At 44.9% G+C, this 24,647-nt stretch overlaps 1 protein-coding gene across 1 annotated transcript in view; it reads left to right on the top strand.

Moving 5' to 3' along the window:
• Window positions 1-24,647, top strand: part of Cacna1e (calcium voltage-gated channel subunit alpha1 E) — a 484,040-nt gene that overhangs the window by 80,512 nt on the left and 378,881 nt on the right. Inside the window, exon 2 of the mRNA XM_087581477.1 lies at window positions 15,464-15,914. Within this exon, the coding sequence (XP_087437603.1) occupies window positions 15,478-15,914 (437 nt within the window). The 5' untranslated portion in view covers window positions 15,464-15,477. The remainder of the gene's footprint in view (window positions 1-15,463; window positions 15,915-24,647) is intronic.

Here is a 24,647-nt window from a genome sequence, read left to right as displayed (position 1 = left end):
TTCACCGTGAAGGAAGCACAAAGTTATTTTTTTTTAAAGGAAAAAAGGCAGAAGGAAGATCCATAATCCCCTCAAGGTCCTATGAGTCAACTGGGAAACACAGTGTCATTTCAGGGGAGAGCTATTCTGACAGACATGTGGAGCTTTGGGTTTGCTTCATTGTTTCTACTGGAGATTACATCTTCTCTTTCTTGTCTCAGGGGTGACCAGAGGGGAATGGGTTGCCTTTCCTCGTAGTCCATTGATTTCTGTGTTGACGTACATCCATTTCCATTATGAATAAGAACCAGCTTTGTACTAGGGCTAATCTAAACTTAGACTAGTTGCCTTTAGGGCAAGGGGATTCTGTCAACAGAGGTGTTCAAACCCAGCCTGAGGGACTATGCAGGGAATGCTGCAAAACTGACTGGAGCAAGAGCTGGGAGGAGAGCTGGGCAGATCTTCAATGTCTTCTACCTCACATTCAGCACTAAGTTCTGCCTTAGTCTGTTGTTTTGTGCTGGAACTGAATACCTGATGGATAATTTATACACAGAGAACTTTAAATAGGCTAACAGTATGGAAGGCTTGAGAAGTCTAGGACCGTGACACCAGCATCTATTTGGCTTCTGGAGAAGAGCTCACGTGGTGTCAACCTGTGGTAGAAGGCAAGGGCCAACAGGCGAATGAGAAAGAGACAAATGTAAGGAGCTGCCCTGCTTAGCAACGTCCCATCTCTTAGCACAGGGATATAGCTCGAAAACGGTTCACTGGAAGCCATTAGTCCAGTTATGAGGATCCACCTCTGACCCAAACACTTCCCATGAAACTTCCCCTCTTGATCCCAGATTTGAAGAATTAAGGTTCTAATATGTGAAACTAGGGGAGAGACACTAAAACCATAGCAACACCTCAAGGTGACTGACAAATGTTACTCTGACCTTTCCTAAGATATGTCCCATTGGACATTCCCCCATAGTAGTATGCTATTGATGATTTTCACTGGTTTGGACCTTACTACAAAAATCAACAACTACATTGAATCCTGATGTCATAGGTCCCACTGCTTAGCATAAAGCCAAGGTTATCCATGTTATGGTGACCCAAATTCACAGTGCAGAAACTGGAGGAGAGGTTATATGAAATGTGACTTGGAGGACTGTAAAAGCTTTCATTTGTGACTTTCAGCTTTCGCTGCTACAGAGTGTACATAGTACGGATGATTCATAAAGAATATGAGATTTAATTTGCTTTAGTTCTAGGCTACATCTCGGCAATCTATTCAGTGATATATCCTTGTGAAGATTTGAGTTCACATATTGAAGGTTATAAAAATATAGCTTTCATTATTTCTAGAACCTTATTCAATTTCTGAGTCCCAAACCACTTTAATAGAAACCAGCTTATTCATTCCAAATTCATAGATGTTTTTTCCCCTTTAGTTGTATCCAAAGATCTAGTTAAGCCCCAATTTAGCATTCCCTTGCCTAAGTACACATCGACTACCATTTTTTTCTCTTTTTTTTCTTCAGGATTTTGTCTAGCCAGGTGCTAGGCTGGGGCACCAGGCTTTCGGAGCCTCTGGGGATGCCTTCAAACTGACTGTGACTTTTGTGAATACTGGGGCCACTCCTATATAGCATCAGCTGCTCAAGCACCCACCTCTCATTTCATGCCTTGAGCTTCCTGGTGCATTGGCCCAAATTCCTTGTTTGGGTCTCTGAGTCCCTTCAGAACAGCTGGAGAAATGGTCATACTTCTCCTTGGGGAGGAGGTATATGCTGAACACAGAACAGCTCAGGGCCACATGAGTAAGGATTGGCTTCTTCTGTGCTCTTTCTGTCATCCCTGGTCCTGATAGGCCTCCATGTTCTCTTGGAGCATGCTGAGCTCCCATGGCTCAGGCCCCTATAGCTCTAGAGATGAAGCAAATATACTTTGCTGCATAGCTGAAAGTTGCCAACTGTTCTCTCTGATGATTAGTTTTCTTTGATGACAACTTGACACAAACTAGAATCACCTGGGAAAAAGGTCTCTGACAAGATCTGAGGTTATCTTAATTATGTTAATTGGTGTGGGAAGACCACTGTGGGCAGCACAATTCCCCAGGCTCCTGAAATGGATAAAAGAGGAGAAAGCGAGCTGAAAAGTAGCACTCATTTTTTTTTCTGACTGTGGATGTACTATGACCAGCTCTTTCAAATCTCTCTTTGTGATTTTGCTATCATGAACCTGAAACTAAGAACCCAGAAAGTCCTTTCTCTCATAAGTTGCTTTTGTCAGGCTATTTCACCACGTCTGCAAGAAAGAAAGAGAAAACAGCCTGTCTACCTCTTCTTCACTTCTCTTTCACTCTATCTTCAGCAGCAGCCAAGCAGAACAGTGCCACAGCTGATAAAAGTCTCAGGCAGCCTTACTCAGAGCAGCAGGTATAGACCTTCCATGATCTCCCTGTACATGCCAGCTCTGATTCATCTTCTGCCACCTCTAGTGCAGCCACATTAACATCTAACCTGTTCAGGATGGCTCTGGGTATGTCCTTTCGCTCTAGTGAGGCATAGCATAGCCTTTCTGCTTTCTTGGGAATCTCAAGTACTTATTCCCCTCCTCCAAATATACACCAGCACCATCTTCTCAATGAAGTCAACCCCGGATACAGTATTCAAATTACAACCCACTCCAACTCCCACCCTCTCTGCCTTGCCTACTTGTATGTAACAAGGAGTTCTCAGCCTTATTGTCCTATCCTCCAGGCAGTCGCCTCAACTCCCCAAGGCCCTGTAGGCACCTTATTCTTTTTTTCCTTCATTGAAGCACTAATCATATTGTCATGTCAGACTCTGTTAACTGTTTTTGTTCTTAGTCCGGGTGCTAGCACAATACTCATTATAAATGTATCAAGTAAGTAAATGACTGGATGACTGATCGAATGCTTCCATTCACTTAGAAGAAGCTGGTAGATTATTGAGAAGAGTAGCTAGCAAGGCTTGTAAAGCCTGCCTGCTGCTTGACTCAAAAGGGGGTAGTTTATAATTTATATGATACGGGAGGGCTTCTTGAAGTAGAATGTCCTTGTTATCTATAATTCTATAGATTGAAGACATGCTAGGGATTTCTCTATAGGAAAAAACAAGCTAACATGCTCAAAGACATGTGGGAGGAGAGAGTAGCAGTTCTTTGGTTTTTTAACAAGTCTTTCTTGCACTGGCTAGCAGAGACTTCCTTCATTTCTCACCTCTTAGAATCACACTGCCTGGCTGTCAAAAGGCCCTGGCATGCTGGCACCTTAGAGGGTGCCACTTTACTTAAGAAATTTTCACATCACATCTAATGGGGAGCCTGGCCTTGAGAACTGAAGTTTGGTTGAACAGCGGTAGAAGGTAGTATGGCCTTCATTTGATTATATTTCCTCTGTCTGGTCATGGGTTCCCCGATTTTTGCCTTTGTTTTGTTTCCTTTTGAGACACATTCCAAACTAGTTTCAAACTCAACATATAGCGAAGAGAGTCTTTAAATTCCTGTTCTACCTACCTCTACCTCCCAAGTGCTGGGCTTGTAGGAAATCTCCACCAACCCTGTCTTAGTTATAGATTTCCAGGCAAGGAAAATATTTCTAACATAACTCATTATATATTCATTTTTATAATTAAACAGGGCATTTCTTATATTTCAATTCACAAGTCAGAAAACAGTCCCCTCCTTGTCTTAATCTGAGGATTAATACAACAGGGCATCATAATTATAGGATACTGTTGTAGAAGAGTAGGAAGAAGACATTGAGAATTTAGTAAGAATTAGAGGGTGGTGTGAGGACCCTGGAAGGTTGAGCCAGAGGTAGATGGTGGTAAGATAGAGAACCCAGGGACCTGGAAAGAAGGCGGGGGATAACAGGACTCATTCTGTCATTTGCTTCTGGTTTCCCCCAAGAGAAGAGTTGTCACTTGGATCTCACCTGGAACTGACAGGATGACATGGGACAATCTGCTCCTTTTTCCCCCCACCTGAGCGGGCATTCTCAGAGCTGCTCCTGTGACCATCCTATACAATCACCTCTACATTGGGTGGTTGTTAATGAGCAGGACTTTCTAGTCCTGCATGAGTGTTTTAGAACTAAAAGAAAGTTCTCACTACCAGTCTTAGAGCCCAGCATGGTGTGGTGGATTACAGCAGGGAATTAACAGAGTCAGCCAGCCAGATCCGGATTGATGGCTGTGAATGCTTGGATTTGAAGAATCAGTTTGTTCATTTGTAAAGCTGAGTTAATAATAACAGCTGTCTCACAGGTTCCTCTTCAATCATTAAATGAAAATTCAAAGAATCTACTGCTCGAGACTCCTGAAAAGACGGTGGGCATCATGAGGCAAAAACTCAGTAAATATAAACTACCTTTTAATGATGGTGGGTATGGTGACAGGGGTGTCTCTGTTTGCTAAAACGTCCCTTTCTATAGAACCCAATTGTAGCACACACTCTCCCACCTAAAACTTCCTGTTTGCCCAACTGTTCTTGATCCGACTTCAGATGAGCTACTTGACTATTATTCCCAGTATTGTTAGAGCTAGGATTCCAACTTAAGTGATTTAATGTGTTTATGTGTAGCTGTCAATCACAGCTGAGAAACATGGATGAGTGTGAAAGGGTTTGCTTCCTGGTGTGACCAAAGGAGTAGTTTTGTTGGCCACGGAACATTTAAAGGCTTAGATTTGGAAGGCTGGATATGGGATCTTCTTCAGTTAATATGCGTTGGGGTGAAAGCAATGAAGAATCTATCTCAAATATGCTTTGGACTGCAAGCTGGTTCGGCTTGTATTCCTGGTGGTCTCCAGTAGGATTGTTTCCAGAGTGAATGACCGTGGTGGCTATCTGCCCATCCCTTGCCATTCTCTTAAACCTCCCCTCCTCTATAGACTGGCTACATTCTTAGATGGTGGTGGTGGTGGTGGTGGTGCAGCATCATTCTGTGAGGCCATTGTTCAGGGACACAGAGGGATTAATTCTTTATTTCAGCCTTCTCTTAAAAACCGCAAGAATTTTCTCACAGTTCCTAGTAAATGATATAGTGTATTACATTGCCTTTTAAATAGGCACACAACCTTTTCTAATTATTCTCTAGCAAAGCAACAGGTTTACCTTACCTGGCCTAGTCTAATTAGTCTCCCACCATAGAGAAAGAGTCTTGCCTCCTATTGCCCAGACATTCACAGCCATGGGGCTGGAAGGATCTTGGAGCATAACCGGATCTACATTCATTACAGTCTCTCAGCTTGTTGGAAGAATCCAGGCGTGTATCATTTGGTGGTAACTGTTGGTGTGGTCTGGCTTTGTGATTCCTTATGCCGTGGTGTATAGCTTCAGGATACCAGGCTACATTTACCTAACCAAACAAGAACAAAAGCTAAAGCAAAAACAACCCCCAACCAGAACACTTAAAAAAGCAAAAACAAAACAAAGGTCATATTATCACTTCGAAATGTAAATTTTCTTCTCAGTGAATTCGTTGGCTTGAGAAGCAGGTTAGTTCTAATATGATTATTAAAGACTGTGTGATAAAATATATAATGACCAGGACTCAGTATAAAATGAGTAGTCAGAGATGAGGAGTGCTGAACGACAGACTCTAGAAGCTTCTGAGGTCAGGTATGTGATGGAGGGGGCTTCCCCTGTTCCCTCAGCTCCTGAATGTGCAGCATTACATTAGCTGTCAGCCTCTTTTATAACTTCTGTGTGCTGCTCTCAGCTGAGAAAGTGGCTGGCCGAAGGCTGGGTTCTGAGACAGACTAGTCATCTGGTACTGAGATGGAGGTCCTGCTGGGCTGACGGGGAGTGAAGCTCAACATCTGGAAGAGATGGTCACCCTCACAGTGGTTTACATCTGGCTATGGTGCAAAGGACTGGAGGGCTATAGATCTTGAATGCTAATGGTTTGGACTTGCATTCCTATAACAAAATGCCCCAGTTAATCAACTTGGATAGAGGAAAGGTTTTTGCTCACAGTTTTGAAGGTTCAGTCCACACATGCTTGATCCTACTGCTCCTAGGCTGATAAAGAGGTAGCTCATCATAGCAGGAGGACATTCGTGGAGGAAGCTACTCATTTTCTGTGAGGAAAGGGGAAGGAGTTCTCCAAACTCCCTTTCTCCAACTAGGCTTCACATCTTAAGGATTCTGACCCCACACCTGGAATGGGCTTGAGATCAATTCTTTATTGCATAGATTTTAGAGGACATTTTATAACCTCAGCAAGAGAGAGAACTTGTGCACTAATGCCTTTGGAAGTCCATGCTTGTGATCTGATCCTGTTAGAAAGACTGGGGCTGTCTGTAGCTTTACTGCAGAAGTGGCCCACTTCTTTCTAAACAGGAAAAGCTCCCCTGAGAAATCATCTCCCATAACCCTGGCCTGTGTGGTTGGGAGGGACATTACTGAGGTGCTACACAGTGGTCCTAGTGATCCTGGGACTAAAACTGGAGTAAAGAAGCTGCTGTGAAGGGTTGACAGACAGGGGGTTCCCTTGTCTGAGCCTGAGGCTGCAGTGGATTTGTACATTGTCTGCTGGACCTTCTGCCCCCAGGTGGTTCCATCCCCTCACCCCTTGTCTCTCCTCAAGACTTTCTTTAGTATTTACCACAGGTCTCCAAGTGCTGGATGCTGGTGATATGGTGATGAACAAAGCAGCCATGGTCTTTACTTTCCTATAGTTTAAGGGCTGGTATGAGGGTGTCATAGGGCTTATAGTGAGATGTCAATGATGTGAACGACCCTCTGTGTAACTGATCAGGACCTACCAATGTTTTAAGTTTCAGAGGGCTCATTTTCCAAATATTAGCGCCTTCTAGAGCATTGGTTGATTATTAAAGCATTAAATTTCTCTTTTTCCCCCTCATGCTTATAGGGATATCCTTATCAATAAATATATATTATGGTGCGACCATTTTTGGCAATTGATCTCAGGTTGGGAATCTGCAATCTAAAAATGTAAATTCCAGAATACTAGAAAAAGCTGCAAGAATTCAAGCACTGAGATGATGTCCTAGGTGGGAAATTTTACATCATGAAACACTGTTTCGTGCACACATTTATTTAAAAGCATTATAGAAATTTGCCTTTAGCTTATGAATACAGATATTCACGAAACAAATGGAATGTTGTGCTTAGACAAAATTTTGGGTTCTTTCTCCAAGAAGTGTTAGTGCGTGCATGCAAATGCTGTCGCCCAACTTTGGAAGTCCTGCTCCAAGCAGTTTAGTTACGAGATACTCAGCCTCAGATTTCTTCTGTCCAGGAAGACTTATATTCATACTTGCTTTTGTGACTGTATCATGATGAAAATAGCTCTGGCCATGGTGCCTCAGACCCTAGTACTCAGAACCCAACTCAGGCAGAAGAATCACTTTATCAGCCTGGGATACATAGCAAAATCCTACTTAAAAATATTAATAGAGTGACATTGAGCTTGAAAGTGTCTATACATATCCCTCCTCCTTCTTGGCACACAGTAGGACACATTTCTGTTCTTCTGCAGTTGAGCAGAGTCAGGTGACTGAGTGATGGTTGACAGCATACAGAAGTGACACTCATCACCACCCTTTGCATGTAACTCTTCGAAGCATTTCTAAGGTGCTTTTTGTTTCTTTCTCTCACCTGGAGAGGCAACAGGAGGGGTAAAACAACCCCCAAACACCTCCAATGGTGTACTCTGAAGTCCCAGACTCAAGGGTTAGCAGGGATGGCTGATTATTTTGTCAATAAAGATTTATAGAAATACAGCTTTGCTTGTTTGCTTGTGCATTCCTGCCTTCGACTCTGAGAGGCAATGAGTGATTGCATGATCTATAATATTTACCGTCCAGCATTTTAAGAGAAAACTGTGCTTGGTCCTGGCCTACATGATGGCAGAGGCACTGAATGACAAGAACAGGGCCTCTGAATGACTGTGAACATTGGGGGCTTGACTCTTCCCACCTTGCAAGGCCACCTAGCTTGCATTGTCTTTTTGCACAAATCTAGCATAGTAAAAAGATATCTAATATGTATTATTTTGTATATTTTATATATGTATGTATGCATGCATGCATACATGTATGTATGTATGTGTGTATGTATATATGTATGCATGCATGTATGTATGTATGCATGCATGCATGTATGTATGTGTGTATGTATATATGTATGTATGCATGCATGTATGCATGTATGTGTGTGTGTGTATGTATGTATGTACTGCTATGTGGATGTACAATGTTTATCTATGTGTGTTGAGGCCAGAGGACACCCTCGAGTGACAATCTTCAATAAGCTTCTACTTTCTGTGACAGGTCTCTCACTGCAGTGCAGGGTCTATCATTGTGATCTTGAAGCAGGGGAGAATGTGGTCTTAGAGAGGTAGATTGCCAGAGGTTGCCTGACTGTCAAGTGGCAGAACTGTAGGCTAGACCAGAGCTTTGGACAGCAGACTGTGGATTCCTTCTACTGAGTCCATAGAGACTCAGGCAGACTTAGTGAACACTCCAGATCTGAAGCAGAGTGTTTTCCTTGGATGCTGGTTTATGTACAAATGTACCAGCCTGTCAAATTGCTGTTGGACATTAGCCCATCCTTGAAACAGTCACCATAACAACACGGACATATGGAGGGGAATGTGTGTTAGAAAAAAAGCTGATTCTAGTCCAGGAGAGGATGGAGCTTTGCAGGGAGTTGGGGGTGGGTCAAGGGCTCTCCCCTAGGTGTGTTTTAGTAGATTAATTTCACAAGACACCTGGGAATGATTTAATGACATTGTGTCTCATTGAGCTTTTAATGCTCCAGTTCACTGAGGGGGACACCTCTTACTAACTTAGCCTAACCTCTCAGGATGGCATGATGCTTTTAGTTGTAATGTGTTAAGACAAGATTTCTTGGGGGAAAGGAATGGCTATTGAATATATAGGACTTGGGTAGGGAGGATAAGCACTTGCTGCATGAAATGAGGGCTTGGGTTTGGATCCTCAGAATATACATAAAATAAAACTGGATATTAGAGCTTGCTATCTTATCATTCCTATCATGAGATAGGATGCGGAGACAAGAGAATACCCAGAAACCTGTGGGCCAGCTAGGCTGGCATATGTAGTAGGGGACAACAGAGAAACCCATCCCAAACAATATGGAGGATATAGACAAAGGAACTTGTCCTCTGATGTCCACATGTGACATCTGCTGGCACTCACACACATGAACAGAGAGATTCAGGCAGGCTCAGGAACATTCCTGTGGGTCCCAAGTTTTAATAGTTGAAAGTTGAGACCCCCTTGTCCTCTTCCTGCCTGAAGAGACAGATGGTACTGAGTCGAGGATAACGTGGAGCCATCTTTTCTTTTCTTTTCTTTTCTTTTCTTTTTCTTTTTCTTTTTCTTTTTTTTTTTCGGAGCTGGGGACCGAACCCAGGGCCTTGGGCTTGCTAAGCAAGCGCTCTACCATTGAGCTAAATCCCCAACCCCACATGGAGCCATCTTATGGCTTCCTGTGGGCTCACCACTCACCCCTAGTGGCCACCAGCCCGATTTCTGTCCACTGCCTCCCAGCAGTGGTCCTTAGTGCAGTATGTATAAGGGAGATGTCTTCCTCATTGCTGGACTCAAAACTTTGAGGGTACGAAGACAGTTTTCAGAAGAATGTAATTTCTCAGCTCCCTGGTATATTCATTTCTCACAAACTGCTGAAGGACACACATGCTCTGGAGGAATCAGAAGGCGAGTGGTAGTGGATGGGCCTGGGATGGCCATGAGCCAAGGAGAGGTGGAGAACGTCTTTAACACAGTGGGCTCACCTGCCTGGGAGGCACCAATACGCCAAGGGAAAACAGGGCTATTGTTTCTCAGTCTATTACAGTTTCATCAGTACTAAGCAAACCTCAGGAGAATGGAACAAAAATATACTATTCATTTCTAGATGAATATTTTGACTTTTATTCTGGAAGGGTGGATGAGTGGGGAGATGACATCAGGCCAAGCAGGACTATACTCATTGGCATAATATCTTTGTGGTACAGGGTTCTTAAATAGGGTAGGGGTAGGGGGAAGAGAAGAGAATCTCTCATTAACAAATCATGCCCTTCTTAAAAGGGGAAAAGCCTATCTGGAGCTTCTGGGTTGCACTAACTACTCTTCCTCCTGAAGATGCCTCAAAGTTAAAAAAGTCTTTGCCATCTAGCCAAACTGTTCAGGAAAGACAAAGAACAAAAGACAGTGGGAAGTAAGACTTAAGAGTAAAAGGGGGCCTCAGAGCTGTCATTAGCTCCTGTTCCAGCCAGTAGCTCAGAGCAGTAGTCTATCCTCTTTCTTTAGAGAGTTGAGGTGAGGGCTACATAGAGCAAACTAGCTTCTCACGTGCTCTGCTCACAGTGGCTTCTGTTTCCCAGGCTCCATTTATTTCATTTATGGCTCAGATTGAATGGCAACGATGGGGCCCAAAAGATATAGTAAACTGCCAATATATACTAGACTATATGACTATAGCATGTGTGTGTGTGTGTGTGTGTGTGTGTGTGTGTGTGTGTAGACCACAAGTTAATGATGAATGTTTTCCTCAATCTCTTTCCACCCTTTATTTTTAAAATTATGTGTATGTGTCTATATATGTGTTTGCCACATGTGTGGGTTTCCACAGAGAGAGTCAGGAAAGATCTCTGGAAACTGGAATTATGGGTAGTTGTTAACTTCTGGACTAGGTGAACTCTGGTTCTCCGCAACAGAAGCAGGCATTCTTAATTGCTGAGCCGTCATGCTATCCCTTCCCCCCATCTTATGAGACAGGGTCTCTCACTGAACTCAGAGCTTACCCATTTGGCTAGACTGGCTAGCCAGTTCCAGGGCTCTCCCATCTTGGCTTTCCTGACACTGCGATTATAGGGATACACACTGTGCTTGGATGTTTTTAAACCAAGGTGCCAGGATCCAAAGTCAGGTCCTTTTGCTTGTTCAGCAAGCACTTTACCAACTAAACCCTCCAGCCCTCAAATAAAGTTTTATTCAAATATGGCCACACACACCTATATTTATTTATTTATTTACATGTTGCCAGGGTACTTTTGTGCTGTAACAGCAGAGTTTGAGTAGTCAAAGCAGAGACTGTGTGGCCTACAAACCTTCAAATGCTTTGTCAATCCCTGCTCTAGAAAGTCTGCACGGACATTTCATTTTGAAGCAATACATTATCATTTTCATGTTAGTTACTTTTCTGATTGTGTGATAGAACACCATGTAAAATGAAGAGTGTATTTGGCCTTAGGGTTCTAGAGAATCACGATGGTAGAGTGGATATAGTAGCTGGATTTGGAAGTCAAGAGGAGTCTCACTGGGAAAACAAACCAGTCTTAAGGGTAGGCCCTATATCAAGCAGAAGATGGTCAACAGAAAGTGAACTCAACAGCATTGTTGGAGGGTCTTTGCCTTATAATGTTAAGTCAGGGACTTTCTTTCCTTGATTTTACAGGTCCTTTGTGTATATATGTGGCTTCCAGTTTTCTGATTTTATGGGACTCCTATGTGTACAAACGTGTGTGTCTCTACATCTATATACATTTCTTGTGCTTTTTCTTTGGCTCTAATTCTTGGTTGTTTGGTCCTATTCCAATTTGTTTGTTTTCCTTTTATCTTACTGTATTTTTATTATATTATTATTCCTTACATGCCCGTTTGTGGATTTGTATGGGAGGTGATGTGGGAAGGAACTGAGGAGAGTAAGGGGGAGGGGAACCATAATCAGGATATTATATGAAAAAGAAATCTAGTTTCTATAAAAGAAAAATAGTTTACATCTTGAACACGCATGGAATAGAGTGGGCACGTTTGAAATGGTGCATTGTCTTTAAACTCTCAAAGCTTGTCTCCAATGATGTATTTCCTCTAATGAGGCCTAACCTCCCAAACCTCCAAAACAAAGCCATTAATGTGGGACCAAGTATTCAAATGCCTGAGACTGTGAGGACCATTTCTCATTAAAACTATTATGACCTCTATTTACAACCTGCTGCCCAGAATCATTAAACTTAACCACTAGAAGTCAAGTGTGCTTCCTTCTCTGTTCTTGTGGGTCAGGGGAAACCAGAATATTGGGGAAACAGCTCTAAAGACCATCTAAGCATCTATTCCATGCTGAGCTCAGTACTAGTTACTGATTTAAACAGATAGACAAGATAGAATTCTTCTTCTCAAGAAACGCAAGGAAAGACGGTGTTTGGGAATGGGGGTGGGGAAGACTAAGAATAGGGTAGAGTCAAGTGCCCTTTCTTGGAAGATACAAGCTGTCTCTTGTGAATTGCTGGATGGGGAAGATGTTCTGTGAGTGTGGCAACAGCAAGACCAGGGTACTGGCCAGCTTGGCAGTGGTGGAGTGACAGATTCCCATGATGAACATTTATATCAATAATAGAAGGGTTGCTTAACAAGAATTCTTAAAGGGAAGATGAGATAATTTCATGTTTTGATATTTGTAAATTGATTCTGTTGAAGCCAGAGCTCTGTCGTGCATATTATTGCTGTTGTAATTCTGGCAAAGATGTGATTTAGATTGGCAAAGTGTCTGGGAAGGGGAAATCCAGGAAGGATGGGGGTGGGGATGGCTGGGAAACAGACAGACAAAGCCAGACGCTGGCTTCTGGTTGCTTTGGGAGAGCTAGTGGCCTGAGAGCCTTGTCTACAATGGACTTAGAAGGGGGGAGGAGACTGTAGACCAGAGTCCAAGAATACTTGGAATTGCTGGAGGTGCTAAAGTCTGGAGAGGGAGTGGGAGCTGTTAGGGGAGGGGAGCATGCATGTGTATGGTGGGGGAGAGACATTTAAACATTGTAGGAATAAAGGATAAATTTAAAACCCATCAAATGTAGAGACAGAATGACAACGTGAGGAGCATGAGTCACTCTTTCTAGAGGCCCACCCAGCTGTTGGCAAGATTTGAAAAATATTTTCTCCTTCGATTCTCTTCCTTATTAAGCTTAGCCTGCACCTTCCCCTCCCTCTTTCCCTTTGGCTTGACTCAACCTTGGTGATCAAATGTGTAGTGTCGACCCGTGCTCAACTCAGCTCCCAGAAGCTTGAGTATCAGGCTGGAAAGATGATGGAGAAGGAAGGAAGGAAAATGAAGGTGCTACCTCAGGGCCAGCTCTTTTGTCAAGCACAGGTCTATTGCTTACTTCAGGTTTTCTCTTACATGCATTAAGGCCATCCCATCAACTGGGCTTTTCCTTACAATAGATCTGTTAATTAGTGATGAGGAGGTGGGCGTAGCAGTTTTTGGATTCTGCTTCATGAAGCACAAGCAGTGTGATCAGTATGATGAAAAAAACAACTGGGAACTCAGACTTGAAGTCTAAGTCTATCCCAGCTCTGACATAACAGCAGTGTGCCCCTGGATGGGTATGGCCCTTGGTAGGTCTCTTTACTTCTTGGACCTTACCCTTCTCATCTATAAAGTAATATGGTTGAACATTAAAATTTATGACTATTCCATGTTCTTTGCTTTTCTGGTTTACAGTTTGATTTATGGCTCATATTAGGGAAGGCAGGAGATAGCTAGGGGTTAGGTGTGTGCAGGGTTCTAAAAGGATACTCCCTCAGTGTTCCCAGCATGGTCCCAGTGTGCAATGGAGCCTTATTCCATACTACTTGAATGTTTTGGATGCCAAGGCTCCTCTGAGCACACAGAACACATGGTGGTTCTTAGCACCAAAGTGATACATCACTTGTGGAAGATGTTGACATTTCAAGAGTGGGGCTCCTGGCTGAAAGGCAGGCAGTAGCATCTTGAGGTGGAAAGCTGAGGTCCTCTGAAGTACAAAGGACTATTAGGACACCAGGCTTATAAAAGACATGTTTTCCACATTCTTTTAGTTTGGGTTTTACTGCTGTGAAAAGACACCATGACTAAGGCAACTCTTAAAGAGGTAAACATTAGTTCAGTTCATTATCATAGTAGGAGACACGACATCCTGTAGGCAAACATGGTGCTGGAGAGGCCAAGGGTTCTACATCTTGATGTGAAGGAAGCCAGGAGGTGATTGGTATCTGTAGGCAGCCAGAAGGAGGCTCTCTTCCACAATGGGAGGAGCTTGAGCACTAGGAGCCCTCAAAGCCTGCCTATATAGTGACACACTTCCTTCAACAAGACCACACCTAATCCAACAAAGCCATACCTCCTAATAGTGCCACTTCCCGCAGGCCAAGCGTATTCAAACCACCACACATATCCTCTGGGTTCCTTGAATCCTCCTCTGTGCATGTATATTTACTCTTTTACCTGTGACTCTCTCCATCCCCATCTCTGGCCCCCATCTCCTGGCCCTTACCCAGAAAGATCTGTCCATACTTAGCTTCAGGGTCCTGTCCCTCCATACAGCTCTCCTGGTTACACTGGGTACATAATGTGGTCCTCCTCTGAGCACTTACAGTCGTCACAGCCCATCATGCCATGTGAAGAGTCAGTGTTTTTCCTGTGTCCCAATGGGTATGATATGGATGGTGTCTGGCTCATGTTGAGATGCTTGATACCTGACACTGGGGTTGGCACGTGGTAAGCACTCTTTCCAAAGCAAATCTGACTATATTCTTCTTGGCCTGGAATAGGAGAATCTGGCTTTGGGGAGTCATTAGAGCATCTGGATCTGTAATGCTCTCTGGATCTTGAGGTGGATGTGTGTATAATAAAAAAGGAAGGAACCTAGACACAAGATATGCCTACTCTGTGCTGGCCCAAGGAGTCGAATAGCAGCAGGCAGCCAGGAGGGCAGAGGAGCTGGGAAACTGGAATAGGGGTGATGAAAAGTCTTTTCATTCAGCCACACTGCTGCCCACCTGAGATGGTGTCGTCTCTTTGTAAAAGGTACTGGTATGTTTGTCTCCTATGTCCATACTGATGGCCTGTTTTGAATGGTGGTGTGAAAGCACACATTCCATAGAAATTGTACTTTGGTTTTAGAATTTTGATCTTTCTCAGGGCTCTTGGTATGTTCCTCTTATTGTTCTGGGCAGTGGCAGTGAACCACATTTCCCAGCCCCATAATCGTGTGGGAAACCTGTTGCACTGTACAGTGTACTGTTGCTAGGTGGTGATGTTCAGTGACTTAGTCATTAAATGCTACCAATGTTTTCTCCTCACAATGGGTTTATTGGAAGGTAGTCCAGTGATCAGAGGAGCAGCATCTGTAATCATGTAACCTTTGTCTTCTGCACGGAACTTGTGTCTCATGGTAGGCATGAAGTCTTCTTTGCTTAAACTGTGCAGCCCGGTGAGTCTGGTACCCACACTAGTCTAGCGTGAACATTACTGATTTTAGCATCTTTAACCAAGCTCGGCCTGTCTGCCAGTTTCTTGGCCAGGCCTAGGAAGCAGTATTGAGCCTTGAGGGGCAGTGTCATTAATCTTTTTCTCTTCTCTATTTTCCTGTGCCCATGATCCTTCCCTCCTCCTCCTCCTCCCCACCCTTTGTCTCTGCCCATCCTTTCCCTGGCAGAGCAATGTTCTGTGATGGTGCCCGAGATGCGTGGACTGAGCCCAGGCCGAAGGCTGCCCGAGCCTGCCCTGTGCCCGGCTACAGGAGGGAGCCCCGAGCCCGGGGCTGTTGGCAGGCGCCGCCACGTCCTGGCTCTGCCTGAGGAGGAGGCATGGCGGCCGCAGCAGTGTGCCCTGCTCGAGGCCGATGCCTCCGACGAGGTGGGCATGCTGCCTGCTTCCCCGCGCTCTGCGGTGTCTGGCTTCGACAACTTCTTCCCGGTGCAGGAGGGCGAGGGCCCAGGCTGGGAGGGCAGCACCACGCTGGATGCAGGCTCCAGTCCCTTCCTCCCTGTGAGCCCAGAGGTCATGAAGCGGAGGCGAGGGGGGCTCATCGAGCAGCGGGACATCATCAAGGCCCACGAGGCACACAAGATGCAGAGCACCCCGCAGGCCCGGCGCAAGGAGTGGGAGTGAGTATGGAGAGTGGGTGGGCCCTGGGGACAGGGTGGTTCCAGAGACCGGGAGGAGTGAAGAGGAATTTGTGTCTGTATCCACTAACCTTCCCGACTAGGTCGCTGTAGTCAGCCAGGCAGTGGTCCTACTGCTCATCTTGTAGGCCACTCTGAACCTCCTTGAGGTCTTTTAGGTTCCAACTGCCCAACTAACCTGTTTAACCAAGCTCTTAGGGAGAAGGAGCTGGGTCTATTCCTGCAAGCCATGGAGGATGGAAGTCAACTTGAACCATCTGGGACGTGTTCTCTTCAGGAACTACAGCTGCCCTGCCCTTGGATAATCTCATATTTGGGGCAAGTCTCTCCTCAGAGGGGAGGGAGAGAAGAGAATCACCAAGCTGTGAGGCCACTCGTGGGCAGGCTTTTCCTTTCGTGTTAGACAGAAGGGTTTATGTTCTGACTTAGGCTGGCTTGGAGGCAGAATTTACTTTAGGTCTTATTTTGTTTTGTGTTTACTATTTCCAGGAGTCATGACTTAAAAGAAGGTAGTGATTTTCAAGTGCCCTGGTTTTATACCCCATATAAAGACTTAAGTTTTGCGCTTTAAATCAGTTCATTCTTCTTGTTTGCACATCCTATGACCCTTAAACTTTTCTTCCTGCCTGAAATGGGGGCAGAATTAGCTGTCGAGTGACTAGAAACTTGTTTTTAATGGCGGGGTTTGAGTTTATCTGCTCGATTTCCGTGGATGAGCTAGGTGTGTGTGTGTGTGTGTGTGTGTGTGTATGTGTGTGTGTGTGCACAAGTGTGCATGTGTGAGTGTATGAGTGTGCATGTGTGTGTGTGAGTGTGGGTGTACCCATGAGTTTGTGTGTACATGTGTGTGTGTGAGTGTGTGTATGAGTGTGTATGTGTGTGTGTGAGTGTGTGTACCCATGAGTTTGTGTGTGTGTGTGTGGGGGCTGCTCTCATCTCACTAATATTTATTAGCTTGTTCATCCATTCTTTAGCCCTGGTATGTGAGGAGCTTCTGAGATGCAGGATTTGAGTATGAACAGCATTATTCACATCTTAGTGCCGTTATTTTTTCAAACCTACAGCTTTTTAAGGGCGGGGGAAACACCTCATGTACTAACTCCTCACTGCAACTATGAGGACAATGAGACAGTTATTGTCTGCATTTAGCTAATAGACACAGGGAAGTGACTTTCTCAGGGCCACTTGATAATAACTGCATTGTGATTGCAGTTCGGTACTGATGAGAGATCTGTACCCTGTTAGGCTGGCTCTGATTTTTACCTTGAGAGCATGGTACTGTCGTTCCGATGGTATTTCTTATCTCAATAGCCATTGAGGTGATTTGACCAGTCAACTAGTATGAGGGTTGAGAGACTGAGGACTCAAGGTAACCTAAGGAAGTCTCGGAAACTCAGTTTGGAAATGAAGGAGGAAGAAGTAGATAACTATGGTATTATTTGATATTATTATGATATGTATTTGCTCATGTTCACAAGTGTCAAGGCCCATTCCTAAGAGTCAGGAAGCCAAAGCAAGAGACACTTCAAGTTCAAGGTGAGCCTGCTCTATAGTAAGGGCTGGAGCGGTCAGGGCTACATAGGAGGACCCTATCTCAATCAAGGAAGCAAAGAGAAGTATTTTATTCTCCACCTCTGTCTAACCTTTTAAACATGACTTGGAAGACTTGCAGGAAGTTCACATTGTTCATGCCATCCCATTGTTCTGGGTCCCAATGTAAGAACTCCTACAATAGTCAAGGTAAAACTAGCTTGGCCATGACTAGCAATGTGGAAAAGCTGATGTATTTCACCCAGATCACTTTTGCTGCTGGAGGGATATCAGGATCTGGTTCCAGATGCCTACCTGTCATGGCAGGAAGAAGAGTTAGCAAGCTGCATTCCACTAAGCAGGTGCATTGAGAGGAGAAACAGGGGAGACACACCATTGGCCTGGGTACTGGGGACATAGTGGTCTTTAGGAATGTAGCGTTGGAGAGGAGCCCATAGGGAGGTGAGAAGAATTGACTGAGGAGATAGGAGGCAAAGCAGCCAGAACAAAACCACTTTCAAAAGGAAGGTGTTGGGCTGGAGAGATGGCTCAGTGGTTAAGAGCACTGACTGATCTTCCAGAGGCCCTGAGTTCAATTCCCAGAAACCACATGGTGGCTCACAACCATCTGTAATGAGATCTGATGCCCTCTTCTGGTGTGTCTGAAGGCAGCTACAATGTACTCATATACAATAAATAAATAAATAAATAAATAAATAAATAAATAAATAAATGAATGAATGAATGAATAGATAAATCTTTGGGGTTTAGGGGGCAAAAGAAAGGAAGAAAGAAAGAAAGAAGGAAGGAAGGAAGGAAGGAAGGAAGGAAGGAAGGAAGGAAGGAAGGAAAGGAAGGTGTCATTGTTCAGGGTACGCTGGAAGCCCAAGACAGTGAGGATAAAGAGGGAGCTGCCTGGGTTTGGAACATGACCTTAAAGGGCACAACTTCAGAAGGGGATGGAGTTAGAAGTCTGGTTAGAGTTAGAGTTGATCCGTGAGAAATAGCAAGTGCTAGAGTCAGTGATATTGGCTCATCCACCACCTGTCCCCCAACACTCATCACTGCCACCTGCTGGAGACCCCTATGTCTAAGACATTACACCTCTTCACCCTATCCTCAGAGATTCTCTCTCTAATGACTCTCTTCAAACTCTCCAAACCCCAATATAAGCACTGTCTAAAGCAGTGTCTCAATTTGCCTAATGTCTTGACCTAACACAGTCCTCATGGCGTGGTGGTCATAAAATTATTTTTGTTGCTATTTTATAAATGTAATTTTGCTGTTATGAATAGTAGTATAAATCTCTGTGTTTTCCAATGGTCTCAGGCAACCCCTGCAAACCTCTGGTTTAGACCTCATATTGTGACATCAAGAAAATCTTTTAACTTTCCCTTCCCTTTCCTTTTCTTCCTGCCACCTTTCCTCCTCCTGTCCAGTAAATCCCCTCTAATGCTTAGCTCCGTAGACTCTTCGATTTTCTGTCTTAGGGTTTCATTGCTGTGAAGAGACACCATGACCATGATCAAGGCAACCCTTATAAAGGAAAGTAGTTTCAGAGACTCAGTCTATTACTCTTATGGTTGGAAGTATGACATCATGCAGGCTGACTTGGTGCTGGAGGAGCCAAGAGTTCTACATCTTGATCTGAAGGTGGCCAGGAGGAGACTGTCTTCTGAAGGCAGCCAGGAGGAGGCTCTCTTCCACACTGGGTGGAGCTGGAGCACTAGGAATCCTTGAAGCTCACCTACAAAGTGACACACTTCCTCCAACAAGGCCACACCTATTCCAACAAGGCCACATCTCCTGATAGAGCCATTTCTGATGAGGCCAAGCATATTCAAACCACTGCAATCTCACTGCATCTACATCAAAACAATCGTCCTCTTACTTTTTTGTCTACCCCCATGAACCAGTCATTAGCCAAGGTAAAGGATGCCTGCTGCTTCCCATGTTGGTGTCTAGTCCAGTTAAGGGTTGGCCAATGTTCACTGAAGCTTCTACGTCACCACAATCCCTTCTTAGGACTCGGTCTCTGCTGTGTTGCTCCTTTGTTGCTTCATCAGGCTAGTTTTCTGGATTTCCAACTCTGCCTTTATCCTGCTTGGCATGCCCACATGAGCTCACATATCTGAACATTTCTACAAAACACCCTACAGCCATACTGTCGTCAGAAACACAACCACTGCCTCAAGTCACCCTGGCAATTTGCTCAGAAGTCTTACTACATTGCACTTTTGTATTCATGGTCAAACTCTTGGGCAGAGCATTTCATTCTCAATCCCCAACATCTCCTTTAGCCCACCTGAGCTCATGCCTGGAGCTGCCTTCCTACTTCACTGGGTAGACAGCAGCAACCAGAGGGGCATGCATGACCTCCGTACCACACGGCCCATCTCTGCATCTGCCCCGGAACCAGCCCTTTCCTTCTGCTACTGTGGACTCCTTGGGGGAGTCTCATGACTGGGTAGGGGAAGTTGAGTCCTCTTGTCTACTTCCTGTTTCCCAGGCTTGCTCTCATGATTCTCTTTTGAAGTCATTTCAGCGCGACCTTCAGACTATCTCTCGGTTGCCTGGTCTTCTGTGTCCATTTTGAGGGATGTCTAGCAGCAGGCGTGTTGGCAGTAATATTTTATTGCTGACTCTTCCTATCCTCCCCAATCCCCCATGGTTATCGTGAAAGTAATTCTCCATTTCCTCTCTGTGACCCATGACCTCTCTTCCTTGTTTCCCTTTCTCTTTTTTCATCTCTGAGTGGCAGCTCTCTGGCGTCTGTTCTCTTCCCACCAATGTTTATTTCCTAGTGATGTCACCCAACTCCAGCCCTCAAGCTGCCATCACATGTTGGTAACTCACACCTTTGTATCTCCAAGACATTTTTCTTGAATTTTAGACATGCCCTACTCATCTCTTAGCATCTTCAATTGTATGTTCTTAGGCATCTTAAGTTTAATACCTCTAACACCAAAACAATGGTTTTCTCTCAGGTCAATATTTCCTGCTGTCTTCTTTTTCTCAGTAAATGGTACCTATGATCTGTTGGGCATTCTGATACAGTGGCACCTATGATCTTTGGGCACTGTGGGACCTATGATCTGTTGGGTACTATGGCCAGAGATGTTGAAGCCATTCCCTTTTTTCACACCAACACCTGGCCCTTGACAGTCCTGCTTGGCTCTCCTTTAATGATGTATCTGCTCACCTTTTATCTGTTCTGCCATGAGCCCCCTGCTCCAAGACACCTTTTATTTCTATTCACAGACATGTATATGTATTTGCATGTGTATGTGTGCATTTATATGTTTGCGAATGTATATGTGTATGTGTCTATGTGTGTATGTGTATATGCATAACTTCCACTGTAATAAATTTAATATGAAATATGTCACAATTACAACTTTTCATCAATGAAATAATAAGGTTGCTGTTAACAGAAAATAAATAATAATAATAATAATAATACATACATACATACATACATACATACATACATACATACACACACATTCATAGTGCTTACCTGGTACCTGGTATTATTCTTCCGAATGTGAGTTTCTTTGCTCTTCTGTCAGTCGAATGAACCTGTCCTTGCTATTTTGTCATCTTGTGCCACTGTGACAAAACACCTGAGAGAAGTTAAGTTACAGGATGAAGCTCAGGTTTTTATATTTAACTTAGATTTCAGAGGTTTTGGTCTGTGGTCTCTTGGCCTAGCTGCTTCTAGCCCTGTTGTGGGCCCATGCATCCTGGTGGAGTCTCATGGCAGAGGAATGTCAATCATTCCATGGTGGTCAAGAAGCAAAGAGAAAAAGCTCATGGTTGTGACAAAGGCCTCTCTCCATAAAACAATTACTCTACAAATCTGTGAATGGATGAATTCATTGTGAGATCAGAGCTGACAAGATCCAGTGTCCACCTAAAGGCTTACCTCTGAACACTGCTACACTCGATCAAGTCTTCAACATGAGAACCTTTGGGGGCGGGACATAGAAAAGCAAAACCATAAGATCTGTTATTTCTGCTTTTATAGTCGGGGCACGAAGCACTTAAGTACTTTGTTCAAAGGGGATTAGTCTGGTCACCTCTTAGACACCCTTCCTATTTCCATTCCTATTGGCTAGAATCTTTTCCTCGTGTGGTAGTTAAGTATCCCCTACCCTATTTCTTTAGATTTAAAAATGGAATTGGGATGACAGGCATGGAGTTCCTGTGAGAGTCTGCAACCCTGTGTTAAAGCAGCCCTCAGCTCAGAACCCTATGGTGGCTTCCTGTCTCACACACAACAGTCCTTCCTATGACTTGTGGGGACCTGCAGAATCTTTTTCCTGCCTGTGGTGCTTGCTCCTTGTCTTCCACAGAGGTGACATGGCTCCGACCCTCTGTCCCAGTCACCCTGCCCTCTGCACTAGCTACTTTCAGCCCTTGATACTCCTCCAAGGTGGTCGATACCTCTCACCGCTGCCCCAGTGGCCCTCTCCCTGTACCTTCACCTTCCCTCACTGGTCAGAGGGACTGATGGCCAGCTCGATCTACATGAAACAGTATCCACTCCATCCTCGCCGACATCTATGCTGCCCTATTTGTCATTCTAGCATCTGCTTCTTCAACGCGCAGACATACATTTCGTACTGGAGTGCGAGCAGAGACCTTGTCTTATCTCTGGGTTTGGGAACAGTGTCTGCTATATGGTTGAGCTCACAATAGCAGGAGCCAGCCATGCGGTGTGATTGTGTGGGCTGTTGACTCCGTCTGAACAATCAGCTGAGGAAATGAGGAGTGTTCTTGCCTGCCCTCTTCAGGGCTTCTAGAACCCCACGTCTCCTGCCTTCTGTTCTGTACACAGCATCCTGCAGTTTCCTTCTCAGGCAGGGATTTGCTGCAGGAAATCTGCTCCTCTGCCAGTTTCCTGCTCCTCCCTCAGCTCTGCTCCTCCTGGGGCCTTCTCTGTCATTCACACATCTGACAGCCCACCACATACACACACACACACACACACACACACACACACACACACACACACACACCTGCGTATGCATACACGCAGACAGACAGACAGACAGACAGACAGACAGACACACACACACACACACACACACACACACACACACACACACACACACAGAGCATTACAAATCCCTCCTCCTTGGCACCAAGTCAGGACTCTGGTGATGCAGGAAGCAGACTAGAAACCAACCTGGGAGTTTCCCTATGGTATTGCCTACAGTGGGGCCAGCCAAACGCTGGTAAGGAAAGGACTGAGAGAGGAGGAGGAGGATTCTCCGAGTGCCAGGCTGTTTCCTACAGAAAGCTCTCCAGGTCTGTTCTAAGGACAATGGCCCCATCTGCTTTCCCAGGAAACGGGTTACCACGTAAAGAATGTTGTTTCCAGAAGAACCTGTTAAGAGGTTTCCTCAAGCTTGGTGTGTGGGTTAGCAAGAGCTTTGGTTAAGACTCCTTAAAGAGTGAGGTTTGTAATTTTACCAAGCAGTGCAGAAAGAGCAGGTTCCCACTCACGAAATTCCTTAATATAATTCCCTCCAGCTCACACAATGTCTTCACGTATACTCTTCATGTGGTCCTCACAACCAACCTATAGACCAGCCATTGTGATTCCTAATTTACTGGAGAGAAAAGTGAGCCCCAAAACAAGAGATAGTGCTGGGTCAGAAGTCTACCTTAACAATCACTGCTGATTGAGCCCTGGCTATGTGCTAGGTGCCTTGCTTGTGTTATTTATACTAATGGAAATAATAGGTACCGTTACAAAGAACAGAAACATTTCATACGGGACTATTATTACCTATGGGCTCGGAAGAAAGGAAATTATGTGTAACTCTAACGTCTGCGTAGGCTGGCATGGCTTTCTCTATGAAGAGGGAAGCGGCATTTCCACAGCTACAGTGCTTATCACCAGTATTGTAATTGCCTGTTTACATGTCTGTTTCCCCCTCTGGTCTGTGCACAGAGGCACTTGTCTGCTCTCCACTGGCGTCTCCATTGCTCAGTACTGTGTCCGTCCCCGTTGCTCGGCACAGTGCCTGGCACATGACAGAGGCCCGAGAGATGAAAGGAGAGACTAGGGAGCAGCGCCCATCTGTACACTGGGTAACAAAGGCTTAGAGAGACCGAGTGGCTGGCTCTGTGTGACAGAGCCGGGGATCCACGCCATGTCCCCTGACTGCACAGCTGCTGCTTGCTCCACTAAGCTGTTCTCTCTAGTCCAGTGTCCCCTGCGGTGATCCTGCAGCACTGGGTGGATGGCAGGCATCCAGTTCATTCTTGACTTATTGCAAGGTTGCTTGTAGAAGTTACTTGGGCAGTCAGTCTGTGGCCCCTGGTGGGATTTAGCACTTACTTGGCAGTCCTGTTGTAAATCTGAGACACTTTTGTTAGACCACATTAGAGCAATGTTGGTACGACCCAGGATTGTTCTGAGCTTCTTCTGTGCCTTCAGTCTTCATGGGTGACATCAGCCAGGACCCTATATTTACTTAACTCATTGTGTGTGTGTGTGTGTGTGTGTGTGTGTGTGTGTGTGTGTCCCAATCCATCTCTCTCCAACTTACTTCCTTGAGACAGGGTATTTCACTGAATCTGGAGCTAGGCTGGTGGCTAGTAAAGCCCTAGTCACCTTCCTGTTCCCCACCCACCCCCATTCACACACAGCGGTGAGGTCACAGGCATTGTGTACAGCCATGTCCGGTTTCTGATTTTTATGTAAGTGCTGGGATTTGAACTTAGGTACTCGAGCTTGTGTAGCACGCGCTCTTACTTTCTGAGCCACATCCTTAGGTTCCCAAACCTTTGATTCTTGCAGCAAAAATATTTGGTTGGCTATCTCTGCACTCTCGTCCTGCGTTTAAGACACAACATTGTGGGACAGAACTCCTCCTCGTTTCTGACACAGTGTCAACCCATCGTTGTCCTGGCTCAGGATACAGTGCCATCTACCCAGTAATCCAAACCAGACTCTATCATTCATTTCTCCTCTCTCTCTCTTCCCCCCACTTCCAGCCAGTTAGCAAGCCCTGTTGATACGGGCTCTCAGACATACCCTAAGGGCAAAGCTTGTCCATCCTCATGGCTGCTAACCAGGTCCAAGCCACTGTCACTTACACTATCACAATAGCCCTCTAATTGGTCTCTCTCCTTGGATCTTTGTTTCCCTAGGACCAGTGAGTGTGT

This window comes from Rattus norvegicus, chromosome 13 (assembly GCF_021556685.1).
Source record: "Rattus norvegicus strain SHRSP/BbbUtx chromosome 13, alternate assembly SHRSP_T2T, whole genome shotgun sequence".
NCBI lineage: Eukaryota > Metazoa > Chordata > Mammalia > Rodentia > Muridae > Rattus > Rattus norvegicus.
The sequence above is the reverse complement of the archived record's forward strand: the minus strand, read 5'-3'. Positions and strand labels throughout refer to the sequence as shown.